The 24,913-nt window shown below is 41.1% G+C and overlaps 1 protein-coding gene across 1 annotated transcript in view; it reads left to right on the forward strand.

Moving 5' to 3' along the window:
- GBE1 (1,4-alpha-glucan branching enzyme 1) overlaps positions 1-24,913 on the forward strand; it is a 296,161-nt gene that overhangs the window by 113,442 nt on the left and 157,806 nt on the right. Inside the window, exon 3 of the mRNA XM_065399789.1 lies at positions 3,715-3,830. Within this exon, the coding sequence (XP_065255861.1) occupies positions 3,715-3,830 (116 nt within the window). The remainder of the gene's footprint in view (positions 1-3,714; positions 3,831-24,913) is intronic.

The following is a 24,913-nucleotide window of genomic DNA, read 5'->3' on the forward strand; positions in this document are numbered from 1 at the left end:
CTCTCCGTTCTGTTCCAAAAAAAGAAGGGCAGTATCTCGGATGTAGATGTTGACTTCTTAAAGGCACCCTCGGTAAAGTGAAAACAGAAATTTGGATTTTTAAGGCTGATGTATGTTATGGTTCCTTGCTATTTTGTTGGCTCGTCCTTGAACTTGGCACTGAACAGCTTGGAAATATCTTCACTCACTTATTTGAAGGACATTCACAACCTCCCTATCAAGATGTTGCTTCCACTCTAGCAATGAAGCCAGCCTTCATCACCCACTTGTTTAAATTTTCATACAAGCACTTTTGAGCCTCTCCCATATTGTTTCTCATGCATGGTAGCAGCTCCCTGTAAACCCTGGCCAAGCTACCTCATTATCGTCCTTCAAAACCTTCCTTAAAACTCAGCTACTAAAAACTTGACAATGGCTAGGCAGCTGTTGTGCTGAGAGCACTGCCTGTCATGCCGATCAACATTATTCTACGGTTTCCTTGTGTTCCACCTGTCTCAGAAAAACTCGTTGGGGCAGGGATTGTTTTCTGTATGTGTACTGTACCTAACATAATGGGGGGTACTAGTCCATGACTGGGTCTCTTAAGTACTAGTGCACTACAAATAACAATAAAATGTGAACTTCATTGACTCTTCCTAAACTGGTCAATAAGGCTTGAACAGTTGATATAATTATTTTTTCCCCTCTGCGCAAAAAAAAAAAAAAAAAGCTTTTTTTTTTTTTAATTCCCCCCTCCCCCCCCTTGTGATCCATTGTCATGTTAGGGACTAGCTGTGGATTTTATTTCCTGGTGCCTTAGCAACAGTGAGCGATCTGAGCGTAACAGAGGCAGCATCAGTCCCTGTAAGGAGTTTATCTAACAATATAAACTTTTTCCTATTCCTCTTCCTGGCCACATCCAAGAAAGTGAATTAATTGGTTTCAAAAGGAACTCGTCCTTTGGAAAGACCTTGCATAATAGAGGGACTTGAAGGGGCAGAGGTGAGGGGCCAGTGACTTATAATGAGGTAGGAGAAAATCCTTCATTTGAATTGTGAAGTTTTAGGACACTGCATTTCTTGAATGGTATCTGCATATCTGTATTTTTCTGATCATCATATTTTGGGCAATATTTTCTGGTTAGAATACTTTGGAGCACTTGCCCTGCACATGTGAACAGATTTATACATAACAATGTATAGTGAATGTTTGTTTGCCATTTCAAGGAACTATTTGCAATAATTTAGTACAAAGTTGTAGATGAAAACGAGCTTAAAGGGTGTGTGTGTGTGTGTGTGTGTGTGTGTGTGTGTAAATATAAAAGCAGCTCTTTGATTTGACCTGTGAGTTTATACATTACCTAGCACAGTGGAGTCCTTATCCTGGTTTGAAGCGTCTGGATGCTACCACAATGATTAGTAACTGGGTGAAAACGGAGATCTTGAGATGGAAGGTGTTTATATAAATGCAGTATTAAGATTGCTCTGCCTTACTATGTGGGCATTGGAATTCAGGAGTTGCTTTCCTGCCTTCTGCTCAATCCACCAAACCAGCTTGCCTTTGTAGGTCTTTCCCTCTGGCAGTGGAACTCTAAGAATCCTCAGAGATCTCTAGTGTGCAAGTATGTGCTACCTTAAATAACTAAACCTTCCAAATGTCTCAGATAGTCACACGTGTTTACCCTCTTTGGAGTTCACAAAACTAATAGTTTCATGCTTGAGCTTTTTTCTCGGTATAAACCAAAAAAAGTAGGAAAAATCCTGAGTGAGAAATAACTCCATTCTTGAACTGGAAATCCTTGTCTGATTTTTTTTTTTTTTTTTTTTTTCCCTCAAGCTTTCTTGGCATATTTTTTTGTAAGTGTGACATGCCTCAGGGTACAATCTGGGCTGTTGGATTGTTGTGTCCCCTTAACCCTCCAATCTTTTGCGCACTATACCATGCTTTGCTATGTGAGCTGCCACTCTGCCCACTCACCCCAGCCTCTATGCAAGTCACCCCCAGACAAACTACCAGAATGCTATACCAAGCACTCTTGAATTCCACATAGGGTAACACGCTAGTTCCAGTCTTGCGCCCCAGAAATGTGCATCTTGCACTGCTCAAGACTCCCTTTATCAGAGTGAGCTCATTAATTCCATCAAAGTTCCATCCAGTTCACCATTCCATCAAAGGGTATGAATATGAACTAGCCTTTGTAACCTGAGTACATTCTCCAAACTTCAATCAAAAACGCACTGGCTTAGATAAAACATTGTTTATTAACTACACAGAGAGATTTTAAGCGATTATAGGCATAGAAGATCAGAACTGGTTACAAAAAGAAATAAAATAAGCTATTTCCTGAGCTTTACCAGGCTAAGCCAATTTGGTTTCTATTACCCAAAATTCTACAGCAGTCTATGCTAACTGGAAAGTTTTCCCATTAGGACCACTCCCCCCAGTTCAATGTTTCTGTCTCCCAAATGATCTTGTTGTCTTCAGTATCGGTGGGGGAGGAGAGGTGGATTGATGATGTCACTGTCCCTTATTTTATACTCTTCAGATGCTGGAAAAATCCATGCTCTATTCTGAGGCTAGGCAGCCCTCATTACTTATGTGCTTCACCCTTAGTCCTTCATATGAATCACAAATTCTTGCTTGCACCTTCTGTATAAGTGAGACTTGACATGGAATGCTTGTGTTTAATTTCTTTGTTATTTCTAGGGAATTAGTCTGTGGGCATTTCCCAGGCTCACAACAAGTTTCAGTAACAAACATAGAGCAAAATCTCATAACTTCATATACAATGATGATACATACATTTCAACAGCACAGTAATGTTCAACAGATTATGACTTTTCCAATGATACCTCACGAGGCATACTTTGTACAAAATACATCATAACCATATGCAAGTGGTGAACAGGGCCGGCTCCAGGCACCAGCCTACCAAGCATGTGCTTGGGGCGGCACCTGGAGGGGGGCGGCGCTCAGGCCCGAGAGCGGAGCCGCGACTGGGCTCGCCGCCCTCCCCTGGCACTCCGGCCGGCCGGGGAGAGCGGGGCCCCGGCCGGGCTCTCCGCCCTCCCCCCGGCGCTCCGGCTGGCTGGGGAGAGCGGGGCCCATGGCGGGCTCGCTGCCCTCCCCCCGGCGCTCCGGCCCGTCGGGGAGAGCGGGGCCCCGGGCGTGCTCGCCGCCCTCCCCCCGGGGGGCGGGGGGCGGCGGGAGGCTTTTTTGAGGTATAATGTGTCACAAAGGGCACATGTTAAATTTCAGATAGTTTTTGTTTAAACTGGCAAAATTTGGCTTGACTGCTATGGTCAAGATCATGTTTTATAGTAAAAGTAATTTTGTCTTGAGCAGTGATTCTCCTTAACAGGGTTGGACTAGATGACCTCTTGATATTCTATGGACAGATTTAGTTGTGGATTTTAAAGTGTAGAATAGTTAACGACAGTAGAAAAATAGGTATGATGGTAAAGTTCCCTTGTCAGAATTAAGTTAAAGCAGGAATATAACTCTTTTTTTGTTAACTATAATGCTGAGTTAATATTGGAATCTGGTCTCTTAAGAACCGATAATTCTGTTAATTGAAGCTAATCCAGTGTTATGCAGTAGTGTCAAATGTAAAAGAAAACAATTTGTTTTTCAGTACCCACTTTCAGTAAGATTGCTTTCAGACAATAAAAGTAAATGTATATTTTAGAACATTTGAATAGAATGAATCTCAGTAATACTCTTCTTCTATTACAGATGGCTGGAATCCATTTTCTCATCCATATAAGAAAATTGATTATGGGAAATGGGAGCTGTTCATCCCACCTGGACAAGATGGATTATCTCCTGTGGCCCATGGATCAAAATTAAAGGTTCTAGAATTTTTCTCATTAACTTTGAATGTATAGTTTAGATTTTAAATTAAGACATTTTAATTTTTTTTTATAATTTGTATTGGAAAACTGAGGACAAGCACATTTAGTGATGTGCTTACCTGTACAAACTGTCCTGAATGAGTAATATAATGCTTTAATTTTGTGGGATTGGGATTTTTGAAATCCAATAAGATTGAGGTTTGTTTATGTGGTGTAGGGATAGACAAGTATATGGTTGAGAAGATGTCACAAGCTGAAAATAGAATGGAATATATACTCTGAATTTATTAAAAAGAAAAATTAGAATGACTTATAACTCGTAAAAAACTCAACAACTTTCTGGCTTATATTTTGTACAATTCCTTTAACTGTTAGGGCTCCACTGGAACCTGAATATCTTTCTCATACTGTTTTGCTTCAGGGAGCTATTTGTGGGGCTGCAGTAATGAATGCTAGATCTGGTCTTTTCACTTTACTTCTATCATCCAGGAAGTAAAATAGTATGAGGTCTCAGATCACATTTTATTTTCAGCCTCATAAATGGCTCCCTGAGGCATAAGACAATGGAAGAAAACATACAACTATATTATTAACCACCAGTATTTGAAATACTTTACAGTTATTAGAGCTTCTGGATCACCCTATGAAATTGTACCAAAGTTTTATTCCTGATGGTTCTACAGGAAAGGGTTCTACATACCTGAGTGATACCACTTTAGAGGAAGAAAAATATTTTTTTTTTCACAAATTGGGTTGTAGATTGATTTTTATCCAGAAAAGTATTGGTATATAGAAAATAGTTTAGGTAATTAACTTAAGGATTAATAATAGGTAAAATATTTTTGATGTAACAAGTGTACACCAGGCTTTGCAAACCTATTTTCCTGACACCAATAAAGTAAACTAAATTAGACAAGACAAAAAAAGAGACTGGGAGAACAAAAAGGGAAAACAGATGGGCTGTCAAGAAATTAAACAGATTAATCGTGATTAATCACACGATTAGTCAATAATGGAACACCATTTATTTAAATATTTTTGAATGTTTTCTACATTTTTAAATACAACATCTTCAATTACAACACAAAATACAAAGTGTACACTGCTCACTTTATATTTATTTTTATTACAAGTATTTGCACTGTAAAAAACCAAAAGAAATAGAATTTTGCAGTTCACATAATAGAAGTACTGTAGTGCAATCTCTTTATCGTGAAAGTTGAACTTACAAATGTAGAATTATGTACCATAAAAACTGCGTTCAAAAATAAAAATGTAAAATTTTAGACCCTGCAAGTCCACTCAGTCCTACTTCTTGTTCAGCCAATCTCTCAGACAACCAAGTTTGTTTACATTTGCAGGAGATATAATGCTTCCCACTTCTTGTTTACAACGTCACCTGAGAGTGAGAACAGGTGTTCTCATGGCACTGTTGTAGACGGCGTCGCAAGATATTTATGTGCCGGATGCGGTAAAGATTCATATGTCCCTTCATGCTTCAACCGCCACTCCAGGGAACATGCGTACATTATGATGATGGGTTCTGCTCAATAATAATCCAAAGCAGTGCGGATCAACACATGTTCATTTTCATTATCTGAGTCAGATGCCACGAGCAGAAGGTTGAATTCCTTTTTTGGTGGTTCGGGTTCTGTAGCTTCTGCATAGGAGTGTTGCTCTTTTATGACTTCTGAAAGCATGCTCCACACCTCATCCCTCTTAGGTTTTTGAAGGCACTTCAGATTCTTAAACCTTGGGTCAAGTGCTGTAACTATCTTTAGAAATCTCACATTGGTACCTTCTTAGCGTTTTGTCATATCTGCAATGAAAGTGTTCTTAAAGGAACAACATGTGCTGAATCATTATCCGAGACTGCTATAACATGAAATATATGGCAGAATGAGGGTAAAACAGAACAGGTTCTCCCCCAAGGAGTTGAGTCACATTTAATTAACGAGTATTATCAGCATGGAAGCATGTCCTCTGGAATGGTAGCCAAAGCATGAAGGGGCACACAACTGTTTAGCATATCTGGCATGTAAGTACCTTAAAATGCTGGCTACAAAAGTGCCATGCAAATGCCTGTTTACTTTATGGTAACATTGTAAATAAGAAGAGGGCAGCATTATCTCCTGTAAATTTAAACAAACTTGTTTGTCTTAGCGATTGGCTGAACAAGAAGTAAGACTGAATGGACTTGTAGGCTCTGAAGTTTTACATTGTTTTGTTTTTGAGTGTGGTTATGTAACAAAAAAAAGTCAACATTTGTAAGTGGGACTTTCGCGACTAAGATTGCGCTACAGTACTTCTATGAGCTGAATTGAAAAATACTATTTTTTTGTTTATCATTTTTACAGTGCAAATATTTGCAATAAAAATAATATACACTTTGATTTCAAGTACAACACAGAAAATTATTTATATATATGAAAATGTAGGAAAAAAATCCAAAATATTTAATAAATGTCAATTGGTATTCTATTGCTTAAGAGTGCGATACAAACATAGCCTATCAATGGTCACCGGGTCCCTGTAAGCCATCCAAAGCATTAATTTAAATACAGAAAAATCTAGGAAAACTTGCTATAGTCATAAGTGTTTAACTCAGGATATCCAATCAGAATTTATTTACAAAGCAACTTCTTTTACCAAAAAATATTAGGAAGCTGCATTTAGCTGATCCCACAGGAAGTTCCATACCGTTTCCACTTTAAAAATGCACCGATACGTAGAGACAACTATCTGCCTCCAGAAGTATGTTCAGGTTTCCCAGGTAAACTAAGATTTCAGTCACTGAAATATGTGAGAATGTATTGTAAGTGTAGTTTGGGACTTTATCGATATCCAATCAGAACAGCAGAAACCAAATAAGCAGATGAGGGGAAATGCCAGCTTTCTAAAAAAGTACAAATCAGAAAAATAATGAACACTAACTTCCAAACACTAAAAGAATACATGCTAATTTTCTATTTGGAAATCTCCTTTTTAATCTCTCTTTTCTTTTGTTCTCCTCTCTCTTCCACACAACATTGCTTATTTTCACTTAGGAACATGTAGCAGGTGACCTTGTGACCCTAGAAGTAGTGGATTATCCAGTCAGAAATGCAATTTTTGCTTTGTTTACTCTTTATTTTGATATCTCAACTTCTCTAGATATTCTTTTTAAAGTTCACACTTTAATAAGGAGACAACTTTTAATATGTTCTCTCTAAAATTGGTTTGATGTCATGATAGCTGCCAACAAAATTAATTTTAAAAAAATGCTCAATTTCACATAGAACTGTGAGCTTTAAAAACCCAGACAGATTAGCTGATGGATAAAATACATGAAGAATGCTTATTCAGAATTTACATTCTTTTGTGATGTATCTAAAATAAAACGTATCCGTGCTAACAAATACAGATTGTTATAAATTATAACACACTGCAGAAGTAGGAATATTAGGTTGTGAAGAAACTTTTTTTTTATAGGGGGCAGAAAAGAGAAGGGGAGAAGGAAATAGCTGCATACAAATCAAAGATATGGCTATGGCTTAATAATGCATGAGTTTAAATAATGTAACTGAATATTTTTTACTGTATAAAAATCTTAAATGTACTTTCTGCTTGTAATTACTGCTTATTAAGTTATTTCAAGTTTAACTTTTTTACATGTTATCTTCAAAACCACTGAGCACACTTACCTCTGCCCTTTAAGGCCTGATTCTACAACTGCTAGTATGTTTTATAGTTGGCAGCTAGATTGAGGGCAAGTGGAGGAATACTGATATGTATTCATCTTAAAAATAAATCAATCTTGATATGGAACTATTAAGATGTACTCATGTCTATAATCAATGTGATCTTATTCCTCTTATCCTTGGGTACGTCTACACTTACCGGAGGGTCCGGCGGCAGGCAATCGATGTTCTGGGATCGAGTTATCGCGTCCGGTTTAGACGCGATAAATCGATCCCGGATCGATCCCGGAAGTGCTCGCCGTCGACGCCGGTACTCCAGCTCGGCGAGAGGAGTACGCGGCATCGATGGGGGAGCCTGCCTGCCGCGTCTAGACCCGCGGTAAGTTCGGACTAAGGTACTTCGAATTCAGCTACGTTATTAACGTAGCTGAATTTGCGTACCTTAGTCCGAAGTGGGGGCTTAGTGGGGACCAGGCCCTTGTCCCAGCTACCCAAACTTGGTTGTAACACTCATTTCTTTAATCTTTGCTTGAAGGACTTTAAGAAAAGAATGTCATGCTACATTTGTATAATCTGGGAAGATGGGACCCTGATCCTGAAGGGAGCTAGCAAACTATTGTTAATATTTGCATGATGGTACATGAGTTTTGAAATAGTGACAAGGTCAATCAGCTTCTATTTTTTAGTAATTTTTAAATCAGAATGGGAAGAGGATGGAGTGGTGGATAATGATGCTAATTTAGAACAGGTCAGAGAATATTTTCATATGAAAATAAATCAGAAACAAAAGCCACAAATGTGGCTTTTTTTAGTAGTAGTACTTTATCTACTTTAAGTTTTCTAGGCAGTCTTCTCATTTTTAAACACTGAAGAAAGTGGGTAATAAAAAAACAAAAACAAAAAACACCTTGATAGAATTTCTTACACTCTGTCCCCAAGGGACTTACCTTCATAACACAGTTGCGGCTGAGTTCCTTTACAAATTAAATAATATCCATTCACAAAATGAAGTCACCTCCTGGAGAAGAGTGCACTTAGGTCTTGTCTACAGGGTTTTTTAAATCAGATCAAATCGAGTTAATTCGCTTTGAAAATACTTGCATACAGATGATGCACCTCTTAACTGTGCACTAACACCACATTTATCAGGAACTCTAGCGTCCTTTTGCAAAGTGGACGGTGCTTGCTTCGAATTGCATTAATTTGGTCTTTTGTTCCTGTACACACAATTGCTGTGCACCATGCCTTGAATGCTTCCAATGGCTGTCCCACAGTGCTGACCTCTCTGTTTACTTGTACATGCTCCGTGCCGTGGCGTCAGGTTTTCAGGATGGCACTCTCCCCTTTTTCAAAGTTGGCACAAACCCAAATTTTGCTTATTTGCTCCTGGATCCCAGTGTATCATTATTCTGGCAATACAACCACAATTGCAATTGCAGTCCTGAAGGTCCACAATGCATCTCATGGAGCAGCGTGGCGTCCGTGGTGATACTTTGGATCTCATTGCTATCTGGGAAGAATCATTGTTTCAGGAGACTCTTGTGGCCAACATGAGAATAAGGACCTTTTTGTGGACATTGCAAAGTAGATGCACATGGGGGTTGTGATTGGGATGTCAATCAGTGCTTGATAATCAGCAAGCGCCTCAGGAGAAAGTATATTGCAATGGGGGATAAAAAGAGCCAATCGGGCAGGGGATATGTGAACATTTTTTGATGAACTAGACAGGAATCTACACAGTTACGATATGATCTGATATGATCACTATTCAGAGCTTGTTGCCCACACTGTTGTCCCCACATTGAGTATGATTGGCTTGACTCATCAGGGGATGAGCACAAGGATGCTGGAGAGGAGCTGCCTCCTGAGAGCCAGAATTGTTTTTGAACTCAGGATCCTAATGACAGTCCTATCGTGCTACAATGGACTGATTCCCTGTAAGACTGAGCTGGATTCCCAGCTGGAAACCCAGGCCTGGACTGGACAGTCAGATCCACTGGAGGGAACTTTGGCAGGTAAGTACCTATCTTTACAATTTATTGTTGTCAGCAGATATAAACTAGGAGCACCTGCTTTCTCTTCCTCCCCTGGTTCTCTGCTGTTACAAAATGGTGCCCACAACGATGGCACAGTTGCACTCTGTACCTTGCTTGTCTCTACCCTGCTCCTGAGGCAGATTTGAATACAAAAAGCTTTACTTTGTGAAAAATGCCTGTGTTTATTGAGGCAGTGCTGGCGGAAAAAGAAATATGGTTAGTTTTCATAGTTTACATGAGGTGTGAGTACACATTCCACGCCCAGTCAAGGCACAAACTGTACTGCGCCCACTGACCTACAAATGCCCCATACTATGTGTTCCAGCTGGCAATCACTGCAGGACCCTATCTATTTTTTGCTGCACTTTCTCCACGTCTGTGGGAGCTAGAACGTAAGACTGAGAAATTGATCAATATTGTTTCACACATTATAGGGAATAGCCACATGCGCATGCCCCCAGATATAGCTTGAAAGCCCCTTCCACTACTGCAGTGCACCTGGTGAATAACTTCACAGTGCATCTTGCCGGTCTGATCTGAGCTTCCCCCCAAATAATGGAAAGTCTCTCTCATGGAGGTAAGGTCACACATACATATGTAGAAAAAAAGCAATCATGATTTGTTTGGGATATGAACAAGTGACCTTCACTCCTCTGCCCCTACTTCTATGGCCATAGCACCTGCAACAGCCAGACTATCAAGGGAAGGGCCTCTATCTGCTGCCAAACCAGAAAAAAGGAAGACTTGCAACTACATGTTTGCAGAACTTATGGCTGAGTTACAGAGGAAAAGTAGGCTGACTGAGAAGTGGAGCCTGTACATGAAGACCCAGAAGGAGAAAGAAATGCGGCTGTCTGAGAGAGTAGCAGTGGCCAAGAATACAATGGTTGTGGCTAAGGACAGTATCACCATAGCAAAGGAGAGCATGGAAAAAGACAGATGCAGAAGCAGTACATGGATGCTGTCCTGAGACAGAATTCCTTCCTTCAAAATGTGCTGCTTCTAGGCCGGCAGACCCTGCAGTCCCATAACGTGGGGTCCACTCTTGACCTTCAGCCATTGGACAATGCTGGCTTCTGGGACAAGCAGCAACCCTTTACTGCCAAATCCTCTTAGCAGTGCTTCCGTTGCCTCCCATTTACCTATCAGATTGAATCTCTGAGCATTGAGAACACTTGCATCTGGAAGTCCAGCTCTTTTGAGCTCTGACAATTTTTACTCCTGGGGGAATTCTGCATCACTGCGATGTGCAGAATTCATGCCCCCGCACAGATTTCTTTGCTGACCCGCAGAAAAATGACTTCTGATGCAGAAGCAAAGGGAAGCCACAAGAAGGGTCATGCACCCACTCCCTGGCAGTGCAGACAGGTTGGTTTGAGCACCCAGAGAGGCCAGTAGAGATGTAAACCCCTGCCATGGGGGTGGGGAGAAGTAGGTATGTGTGTGAGAGAGAGACACTCTGTCCCTCTCACTTGCTATTGCAGCATGGAGGGGCAGGGCTTTGGGGTATTTCTGAAGAGGAAGGCGTGGGGCAGTCTATTCCCTCAGGCAGAGGAGAATATAGCAGCCTGCCTGCTTAGTGAATTGTTCCCATTGTTTGTAGTGAATTCCCCCAGGAGCATAAAACAGCGGTAAATTTTTTTAGGTTCCTTTACATTGCCAGAATGGTGTAAAGGGGCCTTATTGTAAAGGTCAGTGTGGCCTTATAAATGCTTATGGTGCTTTAGTGATTAGAACTGGTCTTAATTTTTGGACCTATCAAAATGTGCTCCATGAGCCCTCACTTGCTCTTCAGTTGCCTATGATGTAACACTGAGCATATAGCTGCATATATTTGTTGACTAATAACTAGAAGTAATAAATCAATACTAGCTACAATACTATTACAGAGTTGGGGACGTCCTCCAATGCTCCCCACTCCCATACTCCATCCATTGTATTGTAGTTTAAATTACCAAAATAATTGAAACTAGCTGGATTATATTGCATTATTGTGACAAAATATATGCAGAATTATGCAGAATTTTTAATTTTTTTGGCACAGAATTCCCCCAGGAGTAAATTTTGAGCTGTGACATTCAACTGCAGAACCCCTGGGGACTAGAATAGCCAGAGGCAAGGCATACACTTGCCTGTAACTTTATTCATTCCCACCCCCAAATTATTGTTACTGTTGAACTTTGAGTTCTGTTTCCACTGTTGCATTCATTAAAGATTTGTGTATAGTTGGTTATTTTGTAGATTGATTAGTTAAATGTATATCCAGCATATTATTTTTCCATTGGTTTAATTAAAACTTTATTTTTATTGTTTCATAATAAAAATCATTCACAGGACCTCTATTGTGAGTCATCATTGTAATTAACACAGAAAATTCTTTAAACAAAGATGAAATAATGCATGGGTTTCTGCAAAAGCACATATGGAACGCTAATCTTCAGCCACCCACCCTCAATACCCCAGTGCTCTTCTGAATCTCAACACTATTGCCAAGGGGCTAACATGGTAAACCATGAGACTTGAAATACAAACAATAGGCATCCCTTTCAGCGTTCCCTTGGCTGTTTGTGTTCTCTGTGGGGCACCTGGCTGGTTGCTTGAACTTCTGAGCAAGTCTCCACTCTAAAGCCTACCACCCATTCAGAAGGCTTTCCCCCTTGATCTCTCAAATATTGTACAAAACACAACATGCAGTTATGGTTAGAACATTTTCTTTTTCTGCTGCTTCCTACCTATTCCATAAATAGCACTATTTGGAAGTCAAATGATCAAGTGCACACAGTTCTGAAGCAATAGCTAAAATGTTCATTCCTTCTGTCCAAGTGGCTTGTGCAACCAGAGGACCCCCATTTTAATTCCCCCCCCCCCCCCCCGACCTCCAAGCCGGCTTCCAATTTTCCCCAGCGGTGCTCAGCCCCAGGCAACGCTCTCACTCCTCCCCTTCCCCCAAGGCCCCACCCCACCCCCTCTTCCTGCCCCCACTTGATCCCTATCCCTCCTCTTCCTGCCCCCGCTTGACCCCATCCCTCCTCTTCCTGCCCCCTCCCCCAAGCGTGCCCCATCCCCGCTCCTCCTCCTCCCTCCCAGCGCCTGCTGCATGCTGCTGAACAGCTGTTCTGCAGCGTGCAGGAGGCACTGGGAGGGAGGGGGGAGGAGTTGATTAGTGGGGCTGCGGACCCAAGTTTGAGAACAGCTATAATAAATCATTTAAAAAATCAGTTGTTGAGAAGCTGTAAAATGTGTCAATCAAATGTATTTTTATTGTACTCCCTAAGACTCCAGTCCTGCCACAGTATTCTTGTAGGTTTAAGGGCTGACCCGTTCAGATCCTGTTGCAGCAATGGGGTCAATACTAGTAAAAAAAAGAAGTCCTGCTATATAGAGAAGGTATTTGTTACTCTTTATATGCTATCTGCCATGTGAAAAAAAATAAACAATTATTTATAGCCATATGAAAAACATATGGAAAAATAGAAATTTAATGAGAAACCTGTTAAGATGGCCCCATATTTTAAGACTGATGGGGAGTTCTGAAAACTTTTCACAGAACTTAATCAGAGCAGGTACTGGGTTCAGCACTCTTAATGTATAGGGGTCAGGGATTCTGAGCTGTTTGCTGTCCTGGAACACGGAATAGAAAATATAGAATATATCAAGGCCCTGGAGCAGCTGAACACCTGTGGTTTGGATAGGATGCAGTGGGGGAAAAAATAAATCAGTTCAGTTTTATATAAATGACAGTAGATTTTTGATTGCTGAAATGAGTTAGAGTTTTATGTATTCATAACAAATGTATCTGACATTTTTGCACTGTAGAGGATGGTGCTAGATCTGTGCATGAAATAGTTGTATACAGTGTTTTAAATCCTCCCTGTATATGCTTTAAATCTAGTTTAATGTAAGGGATTCTGGGTAGTGCTTCTCTTTTGAGTTATAATGGCAACAGTCAGGATTGATGACAAGCCTGTGTAATGTAGCTTTTACCAAAAACCTGCAGAGATTAGGAGGCTGTCAGTAAAATATCAGTGGTGGTTTAGGGATTGTTTTTTGAAGTCATCATGAACTAACTACTAATGGGTAGCTTTCTTTGATAGCTCGTTTATAATTGAGTGCAGATAGATGAAAATCAAACACAAAGGGAACTCAATTTTATCATTAATTTTGACTTTGTTTAACAGATTTCTGGGCACCACAGCAGCCTTCCTAATTTGTCTGTGTATGATGAAGGAACTAATCATATACAGCTCAGGGAACAAATAACATAAGTTTTCTCTGAGAAGGTCACCTTCAGAGAGAAGTGCTAGCAAAACACTTTCCCCCCCCTCTTATGCTTCTTTCCATTTCTTACCTTCCACCCAAAGAAATATTGACTCTCTACAGTATGCAGCTTTAATACTTAATCTTGGAACAGTCGTGATCTGGCTACTTAGTATCTACATTTAGTATTTGTTTTAAGATAGTTGTTAAGATGTATTTTTTTCACTAAGCCAATTTCAGATCTTTAATGCAATTGAATAATTTAAGGGTTCCATAGGCCCAAATATATAACCCTTAGTAATGTTAAGGGCTACCTGCAGAAAGAGGGGTGTGCTTAAATAGTTTGTGCTGAATGCATTCAGTAACTATGATTAGAAATGCCTAAGAAATATAGATCTACCCTATTTACTTGTTTATAATTTTTAGCAACATATTGGCTCCTTTAGTAGTAGAACTCTATACTCCATTTTGGACTGTCCCCCATTTCATTTAAACTAAACAGGATCAGCCAAATAGGGTTGTGTTGAAGCCACCTACAACAAATTAACCAGGTTTAACTTTTGACACTGTACTAGATGCTGTTGTGCTGACTGGGACCACTGCTGACTGGGAATCTCTAGAGTGTAGTGATCAGCTCTCTCAAGATCAGTAAATCTATACCAAGTCAGACCTTGATGCTCCTAGAAAAAGTTTCCATGTAGATGCTGCAAGACATCATGGTAGTAGGCTGGTACTAAACCGATGCCCTGACATCATTACAGGACGGTGTACTATTGGAGGTGCCATCTTTTGCATGAAATGAAAACCAAGTCCTGCTCACTTGTGGCCAGAAAATGGGACGGGAACGGGCTACCAGGGCCATCTGTGAGGTCTAGGAGGGGATGGGGTGAGGATTGCACTCAGTCACCCGGTCCGCTGCTGCTACAGATGCTCTTGCAGTTGCCACTACAGTGTGTGCTCCTGCTGCTGTGGTGACAGCATGAGCCCAGTATTTTAGAATATACCTGTTGGGATGTTATTTTGGCAGGTTGCCAATTTTCTTGAGCAACACAACTCGGAGAAGAGAGATGGTGGTTGTAAAAATTAACTGTCACACCAGAATAGACTGTAATAGACTAATCACAGTATGTCTCTTGCCCCAGGACTTTGTGCCTACTGAATTTCAAAAGTCTTCTGCAAACAAGGTGTTGGGAGTGTCCCCCCAAAAGTCCATCTTTGATCATGGAATCTCTGATAATTTAGGCAACCTAAATTATAGGAGTCATATCAGCGCACCCTGGTATTAAAATTATTCTAGATCTCTCTGCTAAGGACAAGTTTAACAATGAAGGAATCTAGATTTCCTGTAACTTATGAACCTAATTTCTGATTCTGTAGCTTCAGGTTTAATATAAAATACAAAAGACCTCTTAAATGACTTACCTTACTACTCTTTCGGTGTACAGTACTGTGTGTTCAGTGGGGATAGTGGGTTTTGGAGCAAATTGTCTTTATGGAGAAACCAGGGGCCCCTCTAATGAATATTATTTTTTTTTAGTTAATGAAGGGGGTTTGGGAGAAGGGTCTTCAAATATGATTTGAAGAGTTAGGGAATCCACGTGTGCCAACAGATCCCATTTTTTAGGAGAGGCTGTTAACTGGTTAAAGTTGTCAGATTCTGGCAAGATAGAGAATGATAGGCCAAAGAAAGTATTGAGCTTTTTTGTAGGAGAGGAAAATACCTGCAATATTCTGAAGGGTCCTGCCACATCTCTGATATGCCGGGATCTGTATTAATGTTAACTTTTTCAAACCTATCTCATCCTCCACATTTTCAGGAGTGTCTGAGCTGGAAAATAAGGGGTATTAGATCATCATGGTAACTTGATGATAGTTCTAATAGCAGTGCAGTTAAGATTAAGTGTTTGTGTGGAATATTTATCTGAGGCACACAGGAGATAGGTGGTAATACATAAGGTATGTCATAATTGTATTTAGAAGTTCCTCCTGAATTGGCTTAAAACAGTTATTGTGAATCTAACTCATATCATTCTGTATCTCATTCCAAAGGTTGCTTTTGAAAAATACCTTCACGCTATTATATATGCAAGAATTTATCTCTAACATGCAAGAAACAAATTTCTGACCCTAAATCTGCCATTGTAATGGTGACTTAGTTTGCTAAAACTAATTGATTTATTTTCTTTCACAACTATTCCAGGGACAAGTTGCCCAGGTTTTTACTTGTTTGATATTGAAGTCAGGATTGTGATAAACAGTTAAGGAGTCAGAATGTTTAAAGGCTCTGTGGAAAGATGCTCGTTTTGCAATATAGATCTGTTTGTAAAGAGACCATTATCTTCACTGAATATCAACAAGTGGCATCTTGTTAAGCCACTGTTTATGCAGCATACTGTGTTATCTAGCAGGCATCTTCTAAACAGTTTATGTAATCTTCTGATTTTATTTTATAGGCCCAGGACAATGGGGCAGAGATTGGAAGAGATTGCTGCCATTTTTAATAGTACAATTTGTGCTATAGTTCTCAAGATTCAGACTATATTGGAGTTCCCTGTAGTGTTTATGTACTGTACTTCAGATCTGCATAAATTATTTTTTCTATAGCAAATTAGTCTCTTCATCTTTCCGGTTAATATAGCATAGTTGGGTTATAAGATTTTTTTCTATGGACTTTATTGGTATATTTTTTTAGACCAGGAAAATGAAGCCACACAAGTGAAACTAATAATACAAAAGTAAAATAAATGAATAAATAGAGAAGTTACCTTATTCAAGTAAATTACTGAAATATGATTTTTGGTGCCTCATTGCAATAAAAGCATCTATTTAATTTACAAATGGAGTTATATCTCCCTCTTTTGGAAAACCAAGGCATGACCTGTTTGAGATTATCTTTTGCTCCTTTGATACATTTGTTGTATAAGAGCAGATAAATACAAAGTCCTCTTAAGTAGATATTAGAGTATTCATAATTAGTACAAATGCTAATGATTAGCAACATTTATAAAATATAATGTATTTCAGTAACAAGGTTAAAAGACACCAGGAGACTATTTTGAGAAATTAAATTTCCATATGGAATGTATACATAATTTAAAAAACAATAAGAAATTGACCTCTTATACCCAATAGTTAATGATTTTTTTGTTAAGTTTGAAGTTAAACTTGTCTCTCTTCTCTCTCTCCCCCTCCCATGCCCCACCCCCACCCCAAACACACACTTTAGTGCTTGGGGTTTGTTCACAGGAGATTTCTCGGCAGAAACTTTCAGCCTTGACTTCATCTGGCGAATTTTTATATTTTAATCAAGATCTTGTGAGTAGAGAGTTTGGAAAGGGAGAATTTCAGTGAATTAGGTTGAGATTTGGACAAATGTGACTATGTAAATATTTTTTTTAGAAGTTGTATCTAAATTTCAAACTATGTAGAAGCCACATAGCACTTGGCCACATGGCACATGGCACTTGAACACATCCCTCTATTCAGACTGCATCAAGTCTTAGGTAGTTCCTCTTACTGTGTGTTGAGACTGAGTAGGAAAACTACACTAAACACTCCATAGCTACATACTGGAACTGGGTTATTTCACTCTATTTAGGTCAGTTTTATTAACTCATTTTCTTGTGTCTGAGTTCATTGGCCTGTGCTGTTACTCAAAAGTCAAAACAACTGATTTATAGCCCACATCCATTTTTATGTATGTACTGTGGGCGGAGGATAGTGATGGTCAAATATCAATTTCCTGTGCTTTTAAAAGCTTGTTCACTGCTCATGTATCTACTGGAAATAGGAGAAGGCAAGTACTGCTCAAGAAGGAAAACCAAGGTTCATAAGTGTTCTGTTGGGTAATGGGGGAGCTAAAGAGCTAAGGAGAGGAGTCTCCACAGTGGCTACAGAACTTTCTGCTTTTATTTCTTTAGTGACTTGAAGTGGCCAGATGGAGAAGGATGAGCAAAATAGGGAGAGGAAAATGGGCAAGGGGAACTCCTAGGATTACAATGCTGACTGAGGTAGAGCAGTAGCAATTTATATGATTAAAAGTATATATTTGAACTGGAGTTGTATTTCTTAAAACTAAACCTTCAGTCAGGATTTTACTGCTTTTGATCTCCAACTGATTTGGTATTTACATGCTTTAACTACCTAGGTTGGCAGAGACCAAATTCTAATAAACTTAGTCTCCTTTAGCCCTTGACAAGTTTACTTTATTCTAAGTAAATAATTATTTATCATGAATATAGAAATGGTCAGCCTTGCTATATCCTAAAATACAGCAATATCTCATGAAGAAAAATCTTTTTGTCAGCTCTCTGCTTCCCTGCCGTCGCACAATCACTGACTCAAGGAAGTGGGAGAGGGAACACTTTATTCTGCAAAAACATGGTATTTTGTAATATAAAAAAGCTGGCTGGTTTGTCACAAAGCCTTATTTAAACTTTCCAAAAGTGGGTTTTATGGGCACGTTCCCGCTGTTTGAAGGCAATACTATGTTTTTAGTAGTCTGATCATGCTTATTTTCAGATCAGGTTTGTTATCTGTTTGAGGTATGTGCTTTCTAAATGCAAAGCCCAGGCTGTTGTGGTTTCTGTATTCAGATAAACTTGTCTCATAAATACACAAATGTGAAGCTAATGGAATGCTATAAATTCTAGAATATAGAGATAATAGCTTCTTATTTACTGTCCTTGTAAATAACTCATTGACATTTGCATATTTATATTAAAGCCGGGTCCACTCTATCATTATGCTAAATATTGTTAGTCTGTGATGGCCAATTTATTTTAGTCACTGGATAAAAAGCCACATTTACCAACAATCATTTCAAGTGTTCTCAAGCTATAAAAGTAATGAAATAATACACAGTGTTTCAGAGCAGCTAATTTATTAGCTTGTTTTTGGAAATCTCCAAGTCAATTGTCTCCACTATTCATTCTTTCTTTCTTTCTTTCTTTCTTTCTTTCTTTCTTTCTTTCTTTCTTTCTTTCTTTCTTTCTTTCTTCCATTCTGTGTTACAAACCACAATATAGTTTGTAACAGATTTGCTGAATTGCAAACATACCAATCTTTGATAATTCCTGAAATTTTGTAGAGGATATGTTGCATATACTGGCTCTCAAGTACAAATAGTCCACAAGGCCTCAGTGATAGCAGCTCTCTATTTTCAAATATTTATTTTCCTGTCCACCTTGCATTCAAGCCCATATCCTCTACAGTAAAAAGTCTGTGGCAGAAGCAGATTAATTTATTCCATTGTAGGATTTAAAGGGACATGGTTCTGTTGAAAATTACATTTCCTAAAGAAAACTTGGCATGTACTGTTAAAAGTAATCTAAAATCACTGGAATAGAAAGATTACAAGGGGGGAATATCTTGTGCATAATCTGTTTCACTTTCACTGCTCTGGGAGAAGTTCATCACATGCACATTCTTCTCTAGGTAGTGCAATAGCAACAACGTTGAAATTGAAAATGCAGTATGCAGATGCAAACACACGGAGATGAGGTGGGACTGAGCATACCTTGGGTTGGCCAGAAGAGATACACCTATAAATCACAGGAGAGCAGAGGAATTTTTGTAATCTTGGGGCCGGGGGCAGAGAATTGAGGCATATTATTTAAAGAGTGCTCTATAAATGTTAAAAAAAAAAAAAAAAAAATGTAGACACTTTAATTTTTAGGCAGTGAAGATTCTTTAATCTGTAATCCTTTTATTTTCTTGCTGCTGCAAATTTAATCCTTCTTATAACAGTAATAATACAATTGCCATCTGATGTTCATAGATGTGTTCAAAGTTATTCTTGTTTAAGAGTTCAATCACAAATTCTATGCATTAACAAAACCTTCAATATTTCAATGTTTATACAGAATTCAGTAAATAAATATATAGACTAGTTATCCTACAAAACCTACATTACAGTGCAACTGTTTACTGTATTTATTAGTGCTGGCTATATGGTGTGAAGGAGCAATTCCTGAGTGTTAAGTAAGGTCTACGCTACAAAATTAGGTCGAATTTATAAAGTCCATTTTTTAGAAATCGATTTTATACAGTCAATTGTGTATGTCACCACTTAAGACCATTAACTCAGCAGAGTGCGTCCACAGTACCGAGACTAGCGTTGACTTCTGGAGCGTTGCACTGTGGGTAGCTATCCCGCAGTCTCCGCCACCAATTGGAATTCTGGGTTGAGATCCCAATGTCGGATGGATCAAAAACATTGTAGCGTGTGGTTCTGGGTTCTGCCCCCCCCCCTTCTTCCCTCCCTCCGTGAAAGCAATGGCAGCCAATCTTTTCAAGCCTTTTTTCCTCGATTACCCATGTAGACGCCATACCACGGCAAGCATGGAGCCCGCTCAGCTCACCATCACCGTACTTCTCCTGGGTGCTGGCAGACGTGGTACTGTATTGCTACACAGCAGCAGCTCGTTGCCTTTTGGCAGCAGACAGTGCATTACAACTGGTAGCCGTCGTCGTCGTCTCCTGGGTGCTCTTTTAGCTGACCTCGGTGAGGTCGGTCAGGGGCGCCTGGGCAGACATGGGTGCTCCTGGCAGACCTCGGTGAGGTCTGTCAGGGGTGCCTGGACATAAATGGGAGTGACTCCAGGTCATTCTCTTTTTAAGTTTTGTCTCATGGAGATTCAGTTCTGCCTGCAGTCGTACTGCACCGTCTTCTGGCGAGCAGCCAGGAGACGACGACGGCTAGCAGTCATACTGCACCCTCTGCTGCCAGCCTAAGATGTATGAGAGAGATGGAGTGGATCAAAACAAGAAAGAGACCAGATTTGTTTTGTATTCATTTGCTCCCCCTCCTTCCCCCGTGACTAGTGGGGGGAGGGATAGCTCAGTGGTTTGAGCATTGGCCTGCTAAACCCAGGGTTTTGAGTTCAATCTTTAAGGGGGCCATTCTGTATGATAGTTGTGTGTGCTTCTCCTTGACGCAAACCCACCCCCTTCGTTGATTTTAATTCCCTGTAAGCCAACCCTGTAAGCCATGTAGTTAGTCGCCCCTCCCTCCGTCAGAGCAATGGCAGACAATCGTTTTGCACTTTTTTTCAGCACAGACGCCATAGAATGGCAAGCATGGAGCCCACTCAGATCACCGCGGCAATTATGAGCACTGTAAACACCATGCACGTTATTCTGCAGTATATGCAGAACCAGAACCTGCAAAAGCAAAACCAGGCGAGGTGGCAACGGCAGCGCGGTGACAAGAGTGTTGAGGACATGGACACAGACTTCTCTCAAAGTACGGGGCCCGGCAATGTGAACATCATGGTGTTAATGGGGCATGTTCATGACGTGGAACACCGATTCTGGGCCCGGGAAACAAGCAGACTGGTGGGACCGCATAGTGTTGCATGTCTGGGACGATTTCCAGTGGCTGCGAAATTTTCGCATGTGTAAGGGCACTTTCATGGAACTTTGTGACTTGCTTTCCCCTGCCCTGAAGCGCAAGAATACCAAGATGGGAGCAGCCCTCACAATTCACAAGCGAGTGGCGATAGCCCTCTGGAAGCTTGCAATGCCAGCTACCGGTCAGTCGGGCATCAATTTGGAGTGGGCAAATCTACTGTGGGGGCTGGTGTGATCCAAGTAGACAATGCAATCAAAGAGCTGCTGATATCAAGGGTAGTGACTCTGGGAAATGTGCAGGTCATAGTGGATGGCTTTGCTGCAATGGGATTCCCTAACTGTGGTGGGGCAATAGACAGACCCATATCCCTAGGTTGGCACCGGAGCACCAAGGCAGCGAGTGGATAAACCGAAAGGGGTACATTTCAATGGTGCTGCGCAAGCACTGGTGGATCACAAGGGACGTTTCACCAACATCAAGGTGGAATGGCCAGGAAAGGAACATGACGCTCGCATCTTCAGGAACTCTGGTCTGTTTCAAAAGCTGCAGCAAGGGACTTTCTTCCCAGACCAGAAAATAACCATTGGGGATGTTGAAATGCCTATAGTTATCCTTGGGGACCCAGCCGACCCCTTAATACCATGGCTCATGAAGCCGTACACAGTAGTCAGCTCTTCAACTATAGGCTGAGCAACTGCAGAATGGTGATAGAATGTGCATTTGGATGTTTAAAAGCGCGCTGGTGCACTTTACTGACTCGCTTAGACCTCAGCGAAACCAATATTCCTATTGTTATTACTGCTTGCTGTGTGCTCCACAATATCTGTGAGAGTAAGGGGGAGATGTTTATGGCAGGGTGGGAGGTTGAGGCAAATCGCCTGGCCGCTGATTATGTGCAGCCAGACACCAGGGCAGTTAGCAGAGTACAGAAGGGTGTGGTGCGCATCAGAGAAGCTTTGAAAACCAGTTTCATGACTGGCCAGGCTACGGTGTGAAAGTTCTGTTTGTTTCTCCTTGATGAACACCTCACCCCCCCACCCCCGCTTGGTTCACTGTACTTCCCTGTAAGCTAACCACCCTCCCCTCCCCTCCCCCCTTCGATCACCACTTGCAGAGGCAATAAAGTCATTGTTGCTTCACATTCATGCATTCTTTATTAATTCATCACACAAATAGGGGGATAACTGCCAAGGTAGCCCAGGAGGGGTGGGGGAGGAGGGAAGGACAAGGCCACACTGCACTTTAAAACTTATTGAATGCCAGCTTTCTGTTGCTTGGGCAGTCCTCTGGGGTAGCGTGGTTGGGTGCCCAGAGGCCATCTCCCCCCGCCCCCCACCGCGTTCTTGGGCGTCTGGGTGAGAAGGCTATGGAACTTGGGGAGGAGGGCGGTTGGTTACACAGGGGCTGTAGCGGCGGTCTGTGCTCATGCTGCCTTTCCTGAACCTCAACCATATGCCGGAGCATATAAGTTTGTTCCTCCAGTAGCCTCACCATTGCCTCTTGCCTTCTGTCAGGAAGCTGACGCCACCTATCATCCTCAGCCCGCCACCTGTCCTCGCATTCATATTGTGTTTTCCTGGACTCTGACATTGTCTGCCTCCACGCATTCTGCTGTGCTTTTTCAGTGTGGAAGGACTGCATGAGCTCAGAGAACATTTCATCGCGAGTGCGTTTTTTTCGCCTTCTAATCTTCGCTAGCCTCTGGGAAGGAGAAGATAGTGTGAGCGTTGAAATATTTGCAGCTGGTGGAGGAAAAAAAAGGGAGTGGTAGTTAAAAAGACACATTTTAGAGAACAATGGATAGACTCTTTCACAGTAAACCTTGCTGTTAACATTACATAGCACATGTGCTTTCGGTACAAGGTCGCATTTTGCCTTTTGTTGAGGGTATGCCGGTTTGGTGTGAGAGATCACTCACGCAGGGCCGGGCAACAGAATTCGGCTTGCAGGCAGCCATAGTAAGACAGTCTTTTGGCTTCTTTAACCTTCATAATGTGGGAATGGTTTCAAACAGCAGCGCCCTCATTTCCCATACCAAGCAGCTGTTGGGTTGGCCATTTAAAATGGGTTGGCAATTTAAAAGTAGGGGATGCGATTTTTGGGTTAACGTGCAGCACAAACCCAGCTAACCCCTCCCTCTCTTCCCCCAATTCTCTGGAATGATCGCTTCACCCCTCCCCCCACCGCATGGCTAACAGCGGGTAACATTTCTGTTCAGCCACAGGCAAACAGCCCAGCAGGAACGGGCACCTCTGAATGTCCCCTTAATAAAATCACCCTATTTCAACCAGGTGACCATGAATGATATCACTCTCCTGAGGATACCACAGAGCGATAAAGGATGGATGTTGTTTGAATGCCAGCAAACACCAGGACCATATGCTGTGTTATGCAATGATTCCAGATTACGTGCTACTGGCCTGGCGTGGTAAAGTGACCTACCATGGAGGACGGAATAAGGCTGCCCTCCCCAGAAACCTTTTGCAAAGGCTTTGGGAGTATATCCAGGAGCGCTTTATGGATATGTCCCTGGAGGATTTCCGCTCCATCCCCAGATACATTAGCAGACTTTTCCAGTAGCTGTACTGGTTGCAAATGCCAGGACAAATTAATCATTAAACACGCTTGCTTTTAAACCATGTATAATATTTACAAAGGTACACTCACCAGAGGTCCCTTCTCTGCCTGGCAGGTCCGGGAGGCAGCCTTGGGTGGGTTCAGGGGGTACTGGCTCCAGGTCCAGGGGGAGAAACAGTTCCTGGCTGTCGAGGAAAACGGTTTCTCTGCTTGCTCACTGTGAGCTATCTTCAACTTTCTCCTCATCATCTTCTTCATCCCCAAAACCCGCATTCCTGTTTCATGCTACTCCATTGACAGAGTCAAAGTAATGCACATTGGAAAAAATAACCCCAACGATACATACAATATGATGGGGGCTAATTTAGCTACAATAAGTCAGGAAAAAGATCTTGGAGTCATTGTGGATAGTTCTCTGAAGATGTCCACGCAGTGTGCAGAGGCGGTCAAAAAAGCAAACAGGATGTTAGGGATCATTAAAAAGGGGATAGAGAATAAGACTGAGAATATATTATTGCCCTTATATAAATCGATGGTACGCCCACATCTCAAATACTGCGTACAGATGTGGTCTCCTCATCTCAAAAAAAATATACTGGCACTAGAAAAGGTTCAGAAAAGGGCAACTAAAATGATTAGGGATTTGGAATGGGTCCCATATGAGGAGAGATTAAGGAGGCTAGGACTCTTCAGCTTGGAAAAGAGGAGACGGGGGGGGATATGATAGAGGTATATAAAATCATGAGTGATGTGGATAAGGAAAAGTTATTTACTTATTCCCATAATACAAGAACTGGGGTCACCAAATGAAATTAATAGGCAGCAGGTTTAAAACAAATACAAGGAAGTTCTTTTTCATGCAGCGCACAGTCAACTTGTGGAACTCCTTACCTGAGGAGGTTGTGAAGGCTAGGACTATAACAGCATTTAAAAGAGAACTGGATAAATTCATGGTGGTTAAGTCTATTAATGGCTATTAGCCAGGATGGGTAAGGAGTGGTGTCCCTAGCCTCTGTTTGTCAGAGGATGGAGATGGATGGCAGGAGAGAGATCACTTGATCATTGCCTGTTAGGTCCACTCCCTCTGGGGCACCTGGCATTGGCCGCTGTCGGTAGATAGGATACTGGGCTAGATGGACCTTTGGTCTGACCCAGTACGGCCGTTCTTATGTAAAG

The sequence above is a fragment of the Emys orbicularis genome, chromosome 1 (genome assembly GCF_028017835.1).
Source record: "Emys orbicularis isolate rEmyOrb1 chromosome 1, rEmyOrb1.hap1, whole genome shotgun sequence".
NCBI classification, from domain to species: Eukaryota; Metazoa; Chordata; order Testudines; family Emydidae; genus Emys; species Emys orbicularis.